At 40.5% G+C, this 15,280-nt stretch overlaps 1 protein-coding gene across 3 annotated transcripts in view; it reads left to right on the forward strand.

Annotated features, from left to right (window-relative positions):
• The window catches only part of UCHL3 (ubiquitin C-terminal hydrolase L3), a 60,213-nt gene extending 46,404 nt beyond the window's left edge, over positions 1-13,809 (forward strand). For all 3 annotated transcript variants that reach the window (XM_039520228.1, XM_039520229.1, XM_039520230.1), the window contains 3 exons: positions 4,242-4,317; positions 10,548-10,606; positions 13,579-13,809. In XM_039520228.1, coding sequence (XP_039376162.1) covers positions 4,242-4,317; positions 10,548-10,606; positions 13,579-13,662 — 219 coding nt within the window. In that variant the 3' untranslated portion in view covers positions 13,663-13,809. The remainder of the gene's footprint in view (positions 1-4,241; positions 4,318-10,547; positions 10,607-13,578) is intronic.
• The last annotated feature ends 1,471 nt before the right edge of the window (positions 13,810-15,280 follow it).

The following is a 15,280-nucleotide window of genomic DNA, read 5'->3' on the forward strand; positions in this document are numbered from 1 at the left end:
TCCTGTTTACTCCATCTTCCCTAGAGCAGGGGGGACACACCAGGGCTCAGGACAGAGGGAGCTTGCAGCAGCTGTGATCTCAGCAAGCTGATCTAATTAACAAGGCAGTGTACTTAAGGGAAATGCACATATCGCCCTCCAGTCCTGCTGCCTTGTGGAGAGAGAGAGTTACCCCTTGAGGGCTCAGCCAATTGCTAGTTCATCATTTAGCAGTAAGGGGAATATCCCATCCTCTGACTCCTCCACCTCAACCAAGCTTCACAGTCATCATCACTGTGTACCAGTATTAAATTGTTTGTTTAAAACTTATATATGGGGTGTGTGTGTGTGTGTGTCTTTTGTCTGATGAAAAAAATTTCCCTGTACCCTAACCCCCTCAGTAAGGAGCAGTAAATAGGGATGACCATGTCACATGCTGTTAATGTGTGTACAGCAGGAAGTATGTTCAAAAGTCAGGAGTGAGTGTGTCACAAATTGCGTGCACACGTCTGAAGCAATGCTTGTCAGTTGTGCTGGTCTTGGTGCCTGTTTCAATCCAACAGGATATCTCTGTGTTCCATGTTTGGAAACAGGTGAACAGCAAAGGCCAAAACATCAGTGTCAGGTGACCTAACTACTACGGTTCCTTTGACACCAAGAGACCCTGAATCATCCTTGTGTCCACTTCCTCCCTAGGACTGTATACAAGTCTTGGGCTTTTTCAGCACTTCTACTGGAGATGGACTTTGCTAATTTCCTTTGGAAAAACCTTCAGCAAGAGGGGTGTTTGTGCTGTGTGTACGCCTATGCTCTTTGAACCATATCTTCACAGAGGAGTTTTACAAGTGACTGATTGTTGGATGCCACGTTTAGAAACTCTTTTCATTAAGTCCACCAATCACCTGGCATTTCTTGCATCAAACTTCAGATCCTGTCCAGTGCTGTCTTTTTCATCCGTTTTCAGAGTTACTGTTGTGATACCTCTCAAAAACTTCAATTACAGAATTAGGTTTGTCAGATCCTTTTAGGACCTACCTCTAGTACTCAGCAGCCAATTCACTGAATGTGTGGAATTTGTCTCCAGCCATAATTTGTATGACAGCCCTGGCACCAATGATGTACACTATCGTTTCTTTGTTGTATGCTCTTAGCTTTTATATTCTTTCAGCTTGAGCTTCCAGCTGCTGCTCTAATTCAGCTTTGCCTGTTCTGTTCATTGTTCCATGAGCATGGAAGAGGGACATAGGCACAGGTCTTACTGGTTGACTAATAACAGTCAACACTGAAACATCATCTCTGGATTTTGCTAATGACAGGGCTCTCCAGAAAACAGTTTCTGGACTGATGGCTGCTGTGATTGTCCATCCCTTCCCTTGCCAGACTTAAATGTGGTCATCTTGGCCATGTCTGCAAATGTTTTGATGCCAGATTTCTTGACTGGGCTGAAAAAGCTACATGTCCCATCATAATCAAGTGCACCTCTCACAAATCTCTCCATTTGTTCTTCACCAACATTTGCTATTTTCAGTAGAGACTCTTGTACGTTTACTACATCCAGTCCAGTAAATATGTTGATAAGCACCTCTGCATGTGATTCAGGGTCTAATGAGTTTGCCAGATTGTTGATAAGATGGTTGGTAAGAGCTGTAACATGCTTTTCATTCCTCTTCGTTGCAGAGGCATGGACTTGTTTGTGGACTTTGTCTTCACTACTTCTTTTTATGTCACTTCTTTCTGTCATAGCTTTTGGATATTCATAACATGAAGCTGTGTATTGCCATCTCTAACACTAATACGGACCTGCGCGAGTAAGAATCACTTAAAAACTCATTTCTAGAATAGTTCAAAGGCTAGTACTGCATTCATAGGCAATTAGAAATTAAAACAGGTTACCAGGCAGACTAGATGGGACATAGTACGTACATAAGCTTACAAATGGAGAAGCATTATGTTGGGAATTCATGTACATTTATATCTACCCACTGTGCAGTACAAACTATGGGAACAGAATGTACTGCTACTGATGCACAGTCTTCAGTGTGAATCTGATCTGATCAGCAAATTTCAACTGACAATATAGAAAACTATTATCACTTGTGAGATACTTTGACAATTAAGAATATAAGATGTGAAAACATTTCATGTTAATATACTGCAAACAGTTGATATTTGCCATTTTTGACACATGCCAAATAGCTTCATTTTGGGGGGGGGGGGGAATCTTTCCCATGCAAAAATAATAAAAAATATTTTAATACATTGTTGTTCAGTAGCTTTGACCAACAAATACCACACTAAGGTGTTGAAATTAACTGAAACCATAACAAGGGTGGTCGTCATGTTAGTTTTTCTGGAACTGTGCAAAAAGACACTTTTTTTAAATTTTGGATACTATTGTTTCACCTTTTCCACAGGCTTATGGCACCAGCTGACAGCTCCACATCACACCTAATCAAAATGTACATAAAATAAGCTTTAAAATGATATATGATGTGGATTTGTATATGAAGGGTACATTAAATTCCAAAAATATGACCCTTTTTGGAGAATTTCCACATGCCTACAGACTTTGAAATGACTAGTGCAGGGGTCGGCAACCTTTGGCACCCTGGCAGGCCGAGCCAGTTTGTTTACCTGCCGCGTCGGCAGGTTCAGCTGATCGCAGCTCCCAGTGGCCGTAGTTCGCCGTCCCAGGCCAATGGGGGTGGCGGGAAGTGCCGCGGGCCAAGGGATGTGCTGGCCACAGCTTCCCGCCTCCCACATTGGCCTGGGACGGTGAACCGCAGCCAGTGGGAGCTGCGATCAGCCGAACCTGCCGACACGGCAGGTAAACAAACTGGCCTGGCCTGCCAGGGTACTTACCTTGGTGAGCCGCATGCCAGAGCTTACCGACCCCGGGACTAGTGGCTTCCAGCCACCAGAATTCAGTAACAGTGGCAGCAGTTCGAGGCTTTGGAGCAGAGGGAAATTTGAGAAGATGGACTCTTTTCCCTCCCCCTCCCTCCAAACTCCCAGTGCCCTGAAGAAGCTAAAATTGCATGTTTTAAGGAATAAAACTGTTCAGACATAATATTTTTAATCTACAGCCAATAGAAAATGACTAGAATATAATATTACATTTAAAACAAAACTACATTAACAGAATACTAAAGTTGCAGAATCAATTCCTCAGAAGTTAGCAACTGCCAGAATTAAGGTTACCTGTGCAACTTTAATTCAGCCTCCTTTTGAGTATGCATTATGATACAGTCTTTAATTACAAAAACATACATTTTCCACAGGACCTCTGCCTCTTTCATCACACAGAATGGTCGGGGCTCAGGGAATGAATTAGGGGTACATAATAAATAAAGCTGTTGTCTGTAGGATCCCTGTCTCCATTTGTTGCAGAAGTTAGACATGAATGGTGCAGGGATTGCAGGAAGAGGAAGGATGGTCTCATGAATAAAGCAGTTGATTGTTCCCCCAGATCACTGAGTTCTGCCTGTCCCTCTGGCACAGAGTTCTTGTATGGTGGTAGGCATATCACTGAAACCAGATTTTTCACAAGTGGTCAGTAATTGTGTACACCTAACTTTCTGAGTGCTCTGCTTGAGACCCTGGAGTCTGATTTGCAGAAGTGCTGAGCACACAAAGCACTTTAAGTTTATGTTAATGGGAACTGGTACATTGAACATATAAAGTGCTATATAAAATGTTAAATACTTAGAAAAAATAGGGTTTAGTAACCTAGATATCTCAAAATGAAAACTCAAGTCAAAATTAGGGGACATAACAACTTTGGCCTTAATCTCTCTGTGCTTCAGTTCCCCATCTTTAAAACAGGAATAATATCACCTTGATATTGGCGGTGTGAAGATACATTTATTCAGATACTTGTATTTAAGTTAAACTGTATAATTGCTTAAATAAATGTGTTAAGATATAGTCCTCCTGGTTAGCAGAAATCACCAAATTTAGTGTAAAAGCTATATTTAATTGCATATCAACATGTCTGATTGGTTACTGACCAATGAGAACCAACCTGTCATTAGGAAAATAACTAAAAAATACAAATGGAAAAAAAAAACTACTTAAATGAAAGTTGCCTGATTGTTGATTTAAATCACTTCACTTTAAATCAATCCAACCTGGTTTTTAGGGCTTCTCGGCTACCAGTCCCCTCCTTTTATAGGTCACATGGTTTCTATATTGGGGGATTGTATTTTTAGTATCATAAGAGATTTGGTGTTCATAATATTATACTGTTTGTTTTCTTACAGGCACCAAGCATTGATGAAAAAGTAGATCTTCACTTTATTGCGTTAGTTAACGTAGGCGGTCATCTCTACGAATTAGGTAAGAACACTTTATTTCATTGCTCTGGAAACAGGTCAATATAGTGATCTTGTCCGTTATAATCAAGAATATTACCATTAAAGTTACAATAGATCGTTTGACTTTGGTTTAAGATAGGTTCAAGTTGTGTTAGCTGTATTATAATTATTTTCTTGTGTTTCTGCCAAAAATAATTAAACACTCTTCCTGTTGATTTCTCCCCCCTCCACCCCACCGCCCCAAGAAAAGAAGGTTATATAATCAGGGCCAGATTAACTTTTTCTGGGCCCGGTGCCAGACATATTTTGAGCCCCCATGGGGCAGGGGGGCAGGATGCAGTCTCCAGAGTGAAGGATGGGCTGGGGGCAATGAGGCACAGCGTGGCAGGAGCAGCCTCCTGCTGCAGTCCCCCTCAGGGGAGCGGACTTGGGAGGGGGGAAGGGGCGGGGCTGGAGTGGAGCATGGGTGGGAAGGGGTGGGAGTGGAGCAGGGGTGGGGGCAGCTTTCTGGCTGGCTCAGCCACCAGGGGATTGGGCTGGCTGAGGCCCCTTCTGACTCTGGGCCCGGCGCCATGGTAAACCTGGTACTGTAGATAATATAAAAGGTAGGATACAAACTATCATTGCTGGAAACTAGTCTGACTCAACAAAATTATGGTCCTAATCAGGAAAACACTTTTAACTTCAGTTCTGGGTTTTTTTGGGGTGGGGTTGGGGGGTTGGGTGGGGAGTGCAGGGAGGGAGTGAGGAGGGGGTTGGCTTCTTTGATGAATGTCATTGAATTATTTATTATTTTCTTCGTGATTTTTTTCATGCTTAACAGTGCAAATTATAAATTCTGGCTAGAGCCATGTTACTGAATACCAGTATAGTCAGAATCAAAACGTGCTGTGTGAAGGCTAGCATACCAATAGATATTAATGCTCTGTAATTCATTCATCGCAGGGTGATTTTAAAAAGTTTGCTTCATATTAAATAGGCAATCGTTCATTTGCATCTGAGCATTAGCTTCTGCATCTGAATTATTTTTGACTATTTGTTTCTGTGCAGGTTGAGCAGCACTAAATTCTGCTCAGATATTCTATAATGTTCCTAGTCTAAAGCATGTTGCTGGGCAACCAGATTTTGCTGTAGACACTTCTGAAAACTAGTTGAAGTAGTTTTTAAATAGGTTAGGATAAAAATTTCAAGTCACACAGACATCTTCCCAGTATAATACTCCAATATAGTATAGTGAGAGTATGCTTGCCATATTTCATCTGACTACTTAACTTTTTAAAAACATATTCTTAATGAAGCAATGCTCTCACACATTTTTAATAGTTGGGAGGCAAATGTTGTACAAAGGGCATGTTCTGAATCAATATGAAGGTGAACCTAAGAATCATCACCGTCAGCTGTACCTCATGAATGATGTACATTGTTCTCCATAAAGTGTGTTTTATGAGTTTATATTTTAGATGCTAGTGACTTACACTAAATAGTGGGGTAAAAGCTGTACGATGCAGCACAGATAACTTTTGGCTTTAAATTTCAAAATATGATTTTTTTTAAATAATGAACCGCCCATTGTTTTAAACTTTCTTCTCTGAAGTTTTGTGTCACTGTGTCCATGTTGCTTTTATATTTTATTGTGTCATTTACATGAGTTTAAAACCAGTTCAGAGCATATGATTATCAGCTTTGCATATTGTACATGCTCTAAGAATAACTAAGTAGGAGGAGATGAACTTTAAGGTATGCTTGAATTAAAAATGTGCAAGATGTTGATGGTACAGTTGCACAATAGAATGCTAACACCACTTCCTTTACAAATACATAAATAACATCTTTACAATAACCCTTTCCTGTACCACCATAAGAGATTAAAAATGTATTTTCCCTTTTTCTTATTTCTCTAAATTATAATAATCTGTAACTCTTCTTTTGTTCAACTAATTTATGGAAGTTCCTAAAACCTGTAATCATTGTGATTCCTATAAATCTGTTCAGATAATTTTGGCTGAGTCATCAGCTTTAGCCACGGTGGTGAATATTTGGACCCTGGCAGGCAGAAAGCTATGGAGTGCCACATGAACATAAATGCTCACACTACTGCCATCAAAAACATGCTATTCATAGATAAATTCAAATGCTTTTGTGCCAAAATGCATGTAAGAATTCAGTCAAAAACACAGCTTGCGAAATACAGTGGCATTCACTTCTGTTTTCTGGAATGTGCTGAGGATTTTATCTTAAAGTTGCAGCTTCAGTCATTTCTGCTATGTACAAGAGGTTAGTCATTAAAGTAAAGATAAAAAATGCTTTAACATATTATATTTCATAAGAGGCTACTTAGGTTTTTTAGGTTAATTATAGGTTAGAAGTACTGCCAAGTTCAAGGAAATTATGGCAGATTTTTAAAAAATGATTTGAGAACTAAAGAGAATTTGGCCTGGCAAGCTCAGTAGGCCACTGCTGCTGGTGCTGAAGAATTTCATGCCTTAACACATGTTTTGACATTCATAGTTTCTCATAAATAGCTTGAAATATTTACATAGTAAGCAACAAATGAAAATATTTGTTGAGAAATACTACACTTAATGGGCACTGTTACACATCACAATTGCAGGGTTAACTGTACCTTTGTCCCCTCCAGGGTCTCTTCAAGGGCACCCTTTTAATTCTCAGGTCTTTAGCTGTCACCTCTCACTGTGGGCGGGGACCCATGTTCCTCTGCCTCAGGATCAGAGTTTTAGATTAGTCTCCAGCAATTCACTGTGTTTATCCCAGCAGGCCTGACTTTAATCCAGCGCCTGCAGATCTCCTTTCTTCCAGGAGCCATGATAACATTTACCAGTGGTTTCACAAAGCACAGTACATTTACTTAGGACAACAGCATTACAAAGAAAACATATCATAAAACAATAAATGGTCTGTATGCATGCTAAGCTTACCAGCTGTCACCCATCTTCCATGTGGAGCCCCTAGGAGGTTTCAAAGTCCTTCAAACCCTTCCAGCAGGGTTTTGCCCTCTTGGTTCAAGTCTGTCAGTTCATGGATCAAATTAATGTTATTCTGAGTAAGTTCAGGATGACTCTATATCATTTTTCCTTCTTGGTTTTCTTGCTCTCTTAGACCCACTCAAAACCATCGTATACAATGGTACAAGATATACAGTTGTCTATCTGTCTCAGGATTTGCAGTAATTCTCGCCCAGGGATTTTAGTTCCTGCAGGAAGTTCTGTAGCCCACCCCTACTGAGCCAGACTACAATCCCTAGTTCACAGAGATACACATACCATTTTATAGCTATAAAACTCTTTGAAACTGCCCCACTTTCAAGGTCTCATTTGTCGCATCTTCCCCAATGGAAGAGAAAGAAAGTTCCTTTCATAAATGAGAAGTTTCCCAGTTCTGTACAATACAGTAAAAGAAAAAGTTGAAAACTTTTGTAGCCCACTTCTTCTGGTATGGTGCTAAACTAGTATTGTGAATCATGCCTACATTAAATGCACAGTATTAATTTTACTATATTTCTGTGGCTTATATATCTTGCTCTTAATTGAGTGTAATACTTCAGTTACATATTACTTGACCTTTAACCCCTTCAGAATTGGCGGGTTTGGAGTTCCCTTTTTAGTGCTCACCCCAGAAACCCTAGTTTCATTTGTCAGATTATAAATTTGCACAGTCATTTCAAAGGAGAATGCACATATTCATTCCACTTCAAGTGTATGTACACCTAGTGGAGACTTTTACCAGCAGTACCACTAGGTGGTGCATATGCCTGCTCTCCTCTTGCACTGAGCCGAGAACATAAAAGGAATGTGTCCGCCACCTCCCTCTCAACTCCTCACTGCCCATGGTGAGAACTGGAGCTCCTCATAGTTTTTACTTTGGTTCTCCAGCTTTAAATCTTTAGTGCATATAGTTCTTATAGTTAGCCTTAGAATACTTAGTATAGTTAGTAATTATTTTAGGGAGTCTGGGGCTTAAAATCACTAACCTTTAAGCAGTGTGCCACATGCAGGGCCATTATCCCTGTCATGGATAGGCACAGAAGCTGCTTAATTCCTCTTGAAGAGAGGCATGTGAGGGATAGATGCCCTATTTGTACCTCCTTCCCTTTTTTAGTCCTCTGTTAGGACTAAAAAACAGGAATTTCTGCCTCGAATTTCACCTCATGAAGGAGACTGTGTCCCTCCTCGGAACCAGGCCCCCATCACAAGATGATGGACTCTGTAACTATGAGAAATGCTTGTCCAGCAGCTTCAACTTTGAAGCATAAATCTGGAGAGAAGCATCACTTCCTCCTTCCTGATGGCCTCTTTAAAGAAATCCAAGCATTCTGACTTGGACAAACAGTCAATGTTCTGATCTTCTCTGCACAACAAGCCTTCCAGTAAGTCCTCTGGTGCTGAGTTGAGGCCTTTGAATAAGCACAGATGCTCACTGGATCCATCTGAGGTGGCACTGTCAACTCTGGCTCTTCTGGGGTGGTTGAATGCTCACAAGAGATTGTGCTCCCAAGATCTTCAGGTCATCTAGATGAGCAGCAGGAAAGAATCCACTAGAGCGATATACATACGGAAGTGGAGAAGGTGCTCTATTTGGGCACAATTTCAACATTTACTGACACGTTACAGAGAGATCTCACGTGTATTGGACTATTTGTTGCACTTGAAATCTTCTGCTTATGGCCTGTCAGTTAGTTCTGTGAGAGTCCACTTGGCAGCAGTATCTCCTCTGCATCTACCAGTGGACAGGTTTTCCATCTTCCAGATTTTTTTAAAAAGTTTTGTCCAAAGTCTACCCACATGTGTCTGATCCAGTACCTTTATGGAATCTTAACCCAGTCTTCTTTAGACTAATGGGTTCTTCCTTTGAACCTAGGATGACAGCCTCACTATCCCTAGTGTCTATGAAGATGGCATTCCTAATAGCAATCACCTCTGCAAAGGAGAGTTTTGGAACTTTATGCTCTCTTAGCTGCTCTTACTTTCACAGTTTTTCATAAAGACAATTTCTCTTAAGCCATACTCCAAGTTTGTCAAAAGCAGTTTCAGCTTTCAACCTGAATCAAACCATTCGTCTTGTGGTGTTATTTCCAAAATCTCGCTCTTCCAAAGCTGAAGAGAAGCTCCACACCTTAGATGTTCACAGAGCTCCTGCATTCTGTCTGGATTGCACTAAGTCCTTCAGAGCCTCTCTCCCAGGCTTATTGTAGCCTACAATGGGAGAGTTAGGGGCCAAACAGTAACAGCTCAACAAATTTCTTATTGGGTTTCTGACTACATTAAGCTGTGCTATAGCTTTCCTAAGATTTCCTCCTCTTCTCAGGACAACAGCTCGCTTTACTAAGGCTCAATCTACTTCATCAGCTTTTCTGAGCAACATCCCTGTAAAGGATATCTGCAGAGCAGCAATACCTTTTTCCAGACATTACCATCACTCAAGCCTTCAGCAAGTTGGTGCTGCAGTCTGTTTCAGGTGATCCAGTGTCTCGTCACCTGTAAGGGAACTGCTGATGAGTCATCTAAGTGGAATGTATATATGCACAATCAGTTGAAGGAGAATAAACTGTTACTTACCTGTATAGTAACTGTTGTTCTTAGAGATGTATAGTAACATACATTCCATGATTCTTCCACTTCCCTGCTATTTCAGACATTATATATACAGAAGTGTGAAGGAATGGAGAGGGAGGCAGTAAACATGCCCCCTTTATGTCCTTGACTCAGCATATGAAGAGAGCAGGGGTGCATTGTGTGCATATACACCTGAAGTGGAATGTATATATGCACAACACATCTCAAAGAACAACGGTTTTTATACAGGTAAGTAACTTTTGTTTGTTTGTTTGTTTTCAGCTAAATGCACTAAAGAACTACATTTTTTTTTTCAATTAGCTATTTGGAAAACCCAAAGAACCTAAACATTACCAGCAACAAAATAATTAGAACTCAAGGTTTCCTCTTGGCCTGAAAATCTATGTTCAACTAAAAAGTGTTTTATTATTTACTGTCACTAATTCTTTGTAATACTATAATACTATTGAAATACTCGGTGTAGAGGGGAAAGTGCTGAATAGTTGGGTATTACAATTAGTATGCTAAGTTTATGAAAAACTGAGCTGATCTTGGTAGTATGCTCTCATATGAGGAGGGAATTATTTAATGCTTTGGGTTTATGTTCTTGTCTGAGAAAATTACAAGCTTTTCAGTTTTCATTTTACAATTAGATTTTGTATAATTGCTTGTATTCCGACAGATGGGCGCAAACCTTTTCCAATAAACCATGGACAAACTAGTGATGACACTTTTTTAGAGGTAGGAATAGAAAAATCTTTTAAGTTTTTGTGTAACTTGAACCTTATGCACTTCCTGGGTATGTAGTTGGGTGAGGGAAGGGATAAGAAGAAAAGGCCTTTAATTAATTAGTTCTCAACCAGGAGTATTTCAGAATACCTATGCCGTTACTTCTGTGTGTAACAGAACATTTTAATATGGTAGACAAGCGCTGCTTGAGCAGAAATCTTGTACGGGTACCATGTCCATAGATCAGGTTGCTTTTTCTCCTATGTTGAGGTGTTCTTATGCTTCTGCTGCTCTCAAAACATGCATACATGATGGGGGAGCCCTGAAATGACAAATCTCTGAGGACTTTTGAGTGAAGGTATATTATTTTTCTTCCCCTTATAATTTGAGAGATGCCATGCTAACAAAGGGTGCACTCTCTCTTCCAGCATTTATAGTCTTTGCTCTTGTTCTCAACCCCCAAAATTTGTATTCTACCTATTCCCTTCTAACTTCTTTTGACTTAAACGTACTTGCTCATTGCTGATTTAATGTGCTACTCCTGGGGGGAATTCTGCACCACAAAATTAATAATTCTGCACACTGTATTTTAAAATTCCGAGCAATTCTGCATATTTTGTGAAAATAACACAGTATAATCATGCCAGTTTCAATTTAGGTAATTTATTTCAAAATACCTGTCAGCAAGTATGTCTGTAACAATACAGATGACAAAAAAGATTCAGGAAATATTTTTTGAAAAACAGATTCCTTACTATCCATATTAATACAGAACTTTTGAGTAATTCATTTAAACTGCACTACAGAAATGTATTTCCCACACCCATCAGAAACAGTGCAAAGGCTCGGGGTAGTCAGTGGTAATGGAGGAGCTGAGGGAGAGGGAAAAAGCCTGGGAGTGAACCTGAAAGGTTGTTGGGCATGGGTTGAAGAAATATGGAACAGTTTCCTTTGGGTGGGGTAGGGATCGTTAGGGACTTGAGGAGTCTCCCCCATGCAGGCTCTGGCTGGCCTCAAGCCTCTCCCATTCAGTCAGGCACATCTGCTCCTGTCTCCATGTAGCCCTGCACTCTCCTAGGCCCCTTCCCCATGTGGCCCTGGAGCCTCCTTCCATTCAGCGCCTGGCTCAATGCTGTCACCCCACTAGCTCCTGAGCCCACGCCCCAGTCTATCCCCCCCACTAGCACTTTTGAACCCCAGTCTGTGACACACCCCCAGCAGCCCCATATACCCCCACTCTGCCTCCTAACCTGGCTCCATGGGCAGGCTGCTATGACAAATGCAGCCAGCTGCTACTGCCAGTCAGCTGGCTGTTCTGGCACCACAGCGGCCTCTGGTGGGTCAAAAGTGGAACTGCAGCATGTCTTGGGCAGATTGCATTTTCTGCTGGGGGAAAAAAATTCTGCGCCAACATGAATTGTGCGCATTGTCACAGAATTCCCCCAGGAGTAATGTGCCAGGACCTGTTTGACTGAAAAATGGATCCAAAGGGAATACATTTTATTTAAGAGAATAAACTTTTCTCACACAAGTAATGCTAGTTGGGCAGAGGTGGCACCATTACTCCTGGGGGAATTCTGGTTCAAAAAATTAAAAATTCTGTGCGAGAAAATTAAAAATTTAACGTGCACATTTTAAAATTCTGAGCAATTCTGCATATTTTGTGAAAATAACACAATATAATCATGCCAGTTTCAATTATTTTGATAATCTATTTCAAAATACCTGTCAGCAAGTGCATCTGTAACAATACAGACGCGCACAAATTCCCCCAGGAGTAGAGAGTTAAAGAAACCTCTACAACAACCCAGTTCCTGCTTCTCTGCCTCTTCTCCTCCAGAGCCCAGACGAAGGGCCAGACACCCCCCCCCTTCCGCCCAAAGCCCAGCCATTAGGCCCTCCCTGGCCCAGATACTCATCCCCTACCCGCTAGAGGCCAGCCCCCAGACATTCACAGAGCCTACCCTCCTAGACTCCAGGGATCCAGATGGAGAAACAGCCTGATGATGCTGGGTCCCAGGCTTGCATGGAGTTTCCTGTGCACCACAGCGTCCTTCCTTCAGGGGGTACTGGGAACTGCAATTGCTGGGAATCCTCCAGCTTCTCCCCCCCCCTCCCCCCCCAGCCTTGTCTTCTATTTGTGAGCTGGGCTCTGCTGGGTCCAGTGGCCCCTAGAGGTGGCCAACATCTCTGCAGCCCATTTCTGTGGGGGGAAAAAAGGAAATTCTGCACACCTAACATTAATTTCTGCAAAATTCTGCATTGCACAGTGGTGCAGAATTCCGCCAGGAGTACACCATGCATAGCGATTTAAAACTTATGGTCACTTTACATAACCTTTGGGGAAGCAAGAGGCTGGAGATGCACAGGCAGCTTTCTTTAAGCTGTCCAAAGCCACTTTTTCTTAAATTACACACAGTGTGTGTGAAATGAGTGCATATTCTCCTTTTTTATTCCTTCCCATGCGTCATATTTTCTAACAAAAATAACAAGTACTGTGTGGTGCACCCTCAGTCTAGATTAGACACAGGAGTTATTTACAGTCTTCCACTTTCCCAACATATAAAGCTGGTGACATCTTTAGGTGAAGGAGAAAAGTTTCTGAATGCAGCAGTACTACTAAGGCAAATGTGCAGAGAAAATTATCCAACTGCCTCATCTTTTGAAATGTAACCCATAGTGTTCCAGACTGTTAGATTCAACAACTACATAAATCATCATCAGTTCTTGAAGTTCAAAACACTTACATTGGGCACAGCAAGTAATATTTACCTATGTCAACTCAGATCAGAAATTAATTCCAGTTCAGTTTGACACATTGGTAAAGTTTGTGCAGAAAGTGAAAGAATCACGAGGGACATAACTGCTGTAAATCATAGTTACAATATAATTCATGTGCCAATTGCTTTTTTTTGGTTTTAGTTATAGTGTGTTTTATATAATAAGTAGTGATTGTGTGTTTTCATATCTTATTTTTTAAATAGGATGCAGTAGAAGTTTGCAAGAAGTTCATGGAACGTGACCCAGAAGAATTAAGATTTAATGCAATTGCTCTGTCTGCAGCTTAATTATCCCATTTGGAAAAGCGGCACCACTAATATATTGTAACAAAATAAAAATATTGCCATATATTATGTACGACTTTTGATACTTTCACTAATATGTTGATGAATTTGAGCATATGTGGATTAAATCTTGAATTAGTCTTTACTGCATCTTGTTGCTTGTTCCTGTATCTTACATACACACACACCAAAGATCTTTCATGCACTTCACTTTCATATTTCCTTTTAGTTACTCTGAATTATTCCCTATGATATTTTATCCCAGTTCATCAACTGAGTAAAGAGTAGATAACCAGAAGACCAGAATAGAACGCATGAATTCAGACACACTTCAGGGAGTACATTGTACGTTGATGAATAACGATAGAGATGCAAAATGTTGGGCTCTTGGTTTTTCAAACTGTTTTCTAATGATAAATTAATATAAAAATAAATTAACATTAGGACACTTAAAGAACTTATTCAGGTCAGTCAGAAAACCAAAAAGTAGTTTTCATTAAAATATTTATAAATGCAAAGAGATTGAAGAGACTTTTTCCATAAAGTTACCATCAGTTAGTTGCCGTAGCTGTTTTTCTCTGGATAGTGACTGTGAAATGCTCAGGGAGATTAGAGAGGCTATTAAAATAAAAACTCTATAATAATAATAATGGGGGATTTCAATTATCTTCATATTGATTGAGTACATGTCACCTCAGGGCGGGATGCAGAGATAAAGTTTCTTGACACCTTAAATGACTGCTTGGAGCAACTTGTCCTGGAACCCACCAGAAGAGAGGCAATTCTTGATTTAGTTGTAAGTGGAGCACAGGATCTGGTCCAAGAGGTGAATATAGCTGGACCGCTTAGTAATAGTGACCATAATATAATTAAATTTAATATCCCTGTGGCAGGAAAAACACCACAGCGGCCCAACACTGTAGCATTTAATTTCAGAAAGGGGCACTACACAAAAATGAGGAGGTTAAACACAAATTAAAGGGTACAGTGCCAAAAGTGAAATCTCTGTAAGCTGTGTGGAAACTTTATTTAAAGACATCATAATAGAGACTCAACTTAAATGTATGCTCCAAATTAAAAAACATAGAGAACCAAAAAAAGCCACGATGGCTAAACAACAAAGTAAAAGACGCAGCGAGAAGCAAAAAGGCATCCTTTAAAAAGTGGAAGTTAAATCCTAGTGAGGAAAATAGAAAGGAGCATAAACACTGGCAAATGAAATGTAAAAATACACTTAGGAAAGCCAAAAAAGAATTTGAGGAACAGTTAGCCAAAGACTCAAAAGATAATAGCAGGGGGTTTTTTTAAGTATATCAGAAGCAGGAAGCCTGCTGAACAACCAGTGGGGCCACTGGACGATCAAGGTGCTAAAGGAGCACTCAAGGACGATAAGGCCATTGCGGAGAAACTAAATGAATTCTTTGCATCGGTCTTCATGGCTGAGGATGTGAGGGAGATTCCCAAACCTGAGCCGCCATTTATAGGTGATAGATCTGAGGAACTGTCCCAAATTGAGGTATTGTTAAAGGAGATTTTGGAACAAATTGAGAAATTAATAATAAGTCACCAGGACCAGATGGTATTCACCCAAGAGTTCTGAAGGAACTCAAATGTGAAATTA

The sequence above is a fragment of the Mauremys reevesii genome, linkage group 1, assembly GCF_016161935.1.
Source record: "Mauremys reevesii isolate NIE-2019 linkage group 1, ASM1616193v1, whole genome shotgun sequence".
Classification (NCBI taxonomy): domain Eukaryota; kingdom Metazoa; phylum Chordata; order Testudines; family Geoemydidae; genus Mauremys; species Mauremys reevesii.